Genomic DNA, 531 nt, shown 5'->3' on the forward strand with positions numbered 1-531 from the left:
AGCGCGGAGTCGCCTCCAGCGGGAAGTGCACTTCCGTTATCTGCGCTCCCACACCCCGCCTCGCCCGCTCCCCCTCCTCAGCTCGCTCTCTCTGGATGTTTAAGGCGAGGATGAACAAACAGATCCAGCCCGACCGCAAAGTGTCGGGGGGGGGCCCCCCGCCGCGACCCGCCGCGCGGGGGCCGCCCCCGAAGAAGGACGTGGAGCTGATCCTGGTGAAGGAGCACAACGGGGTGCAGTACACCAGCAGCAGCCTCCTGCCCGCCGCCCCCGCGCCGCGCTACGGCGCCCAGGACAGGGAGACCTGGGGCAAGAAGATCGACTTCCTCCTCTCCGTCATCGGTTTCGCCGTGGACCTGGCCAACGTCTGGCGATTTCCCTACCTCTGCTACAAAAATGGAGGGGGTAAGAGCACCGCTTGCGAGGTCTTTTTCCCCGGCCCCACACCCCGAAGCCGTACCGCCGCAAGGGCGGCATCCCCTCCTTCTCCCCGGAGTTTCAGGGCGAAAGCCAAGAGCCGAGGCTCACCCC

At 67.0% G+C, this 531-nt stretch overlaps 1 protein-coding gene across 1 annotated transcript in view; it reads left to right on the top strand.

Annotated features, from left to right (window-relative positions):
* Positions 1-531, top strand: part of SLC6A2 (solute carrier family 6 member 2) — a 79,928-nt gene that overhangs the window by 2,028 nt on the left and 77,369 nt on the right. The window contains exon 2 of the mRNA XM_009276731.1: positions 105-405. Within this exon, the coding sequence (XP_009275006.1) occupies positions 105-405 (301 nt within the window). The remainder of the gene's footprint in view (positions 1-104; positions 406-531) is intronic.

This window comes from Aptenodytes forsteri, unplaced genomic scaffold, assembly GCF_000699145.1.
Source record: "Aptenodytes forsteri isolate BGI_AS27 unplaced genomic scaffold, ASM69914v1 Scaffold33, whole genome shotgun sequence".
In the NCBI taxonomy this organism is placed as follows: Eukaryota; Metazoa; Chordata; class Aves; order Sphenisciformes; family Spheniscidae; genus Aptenodytes; species Aptenodytes forsteri.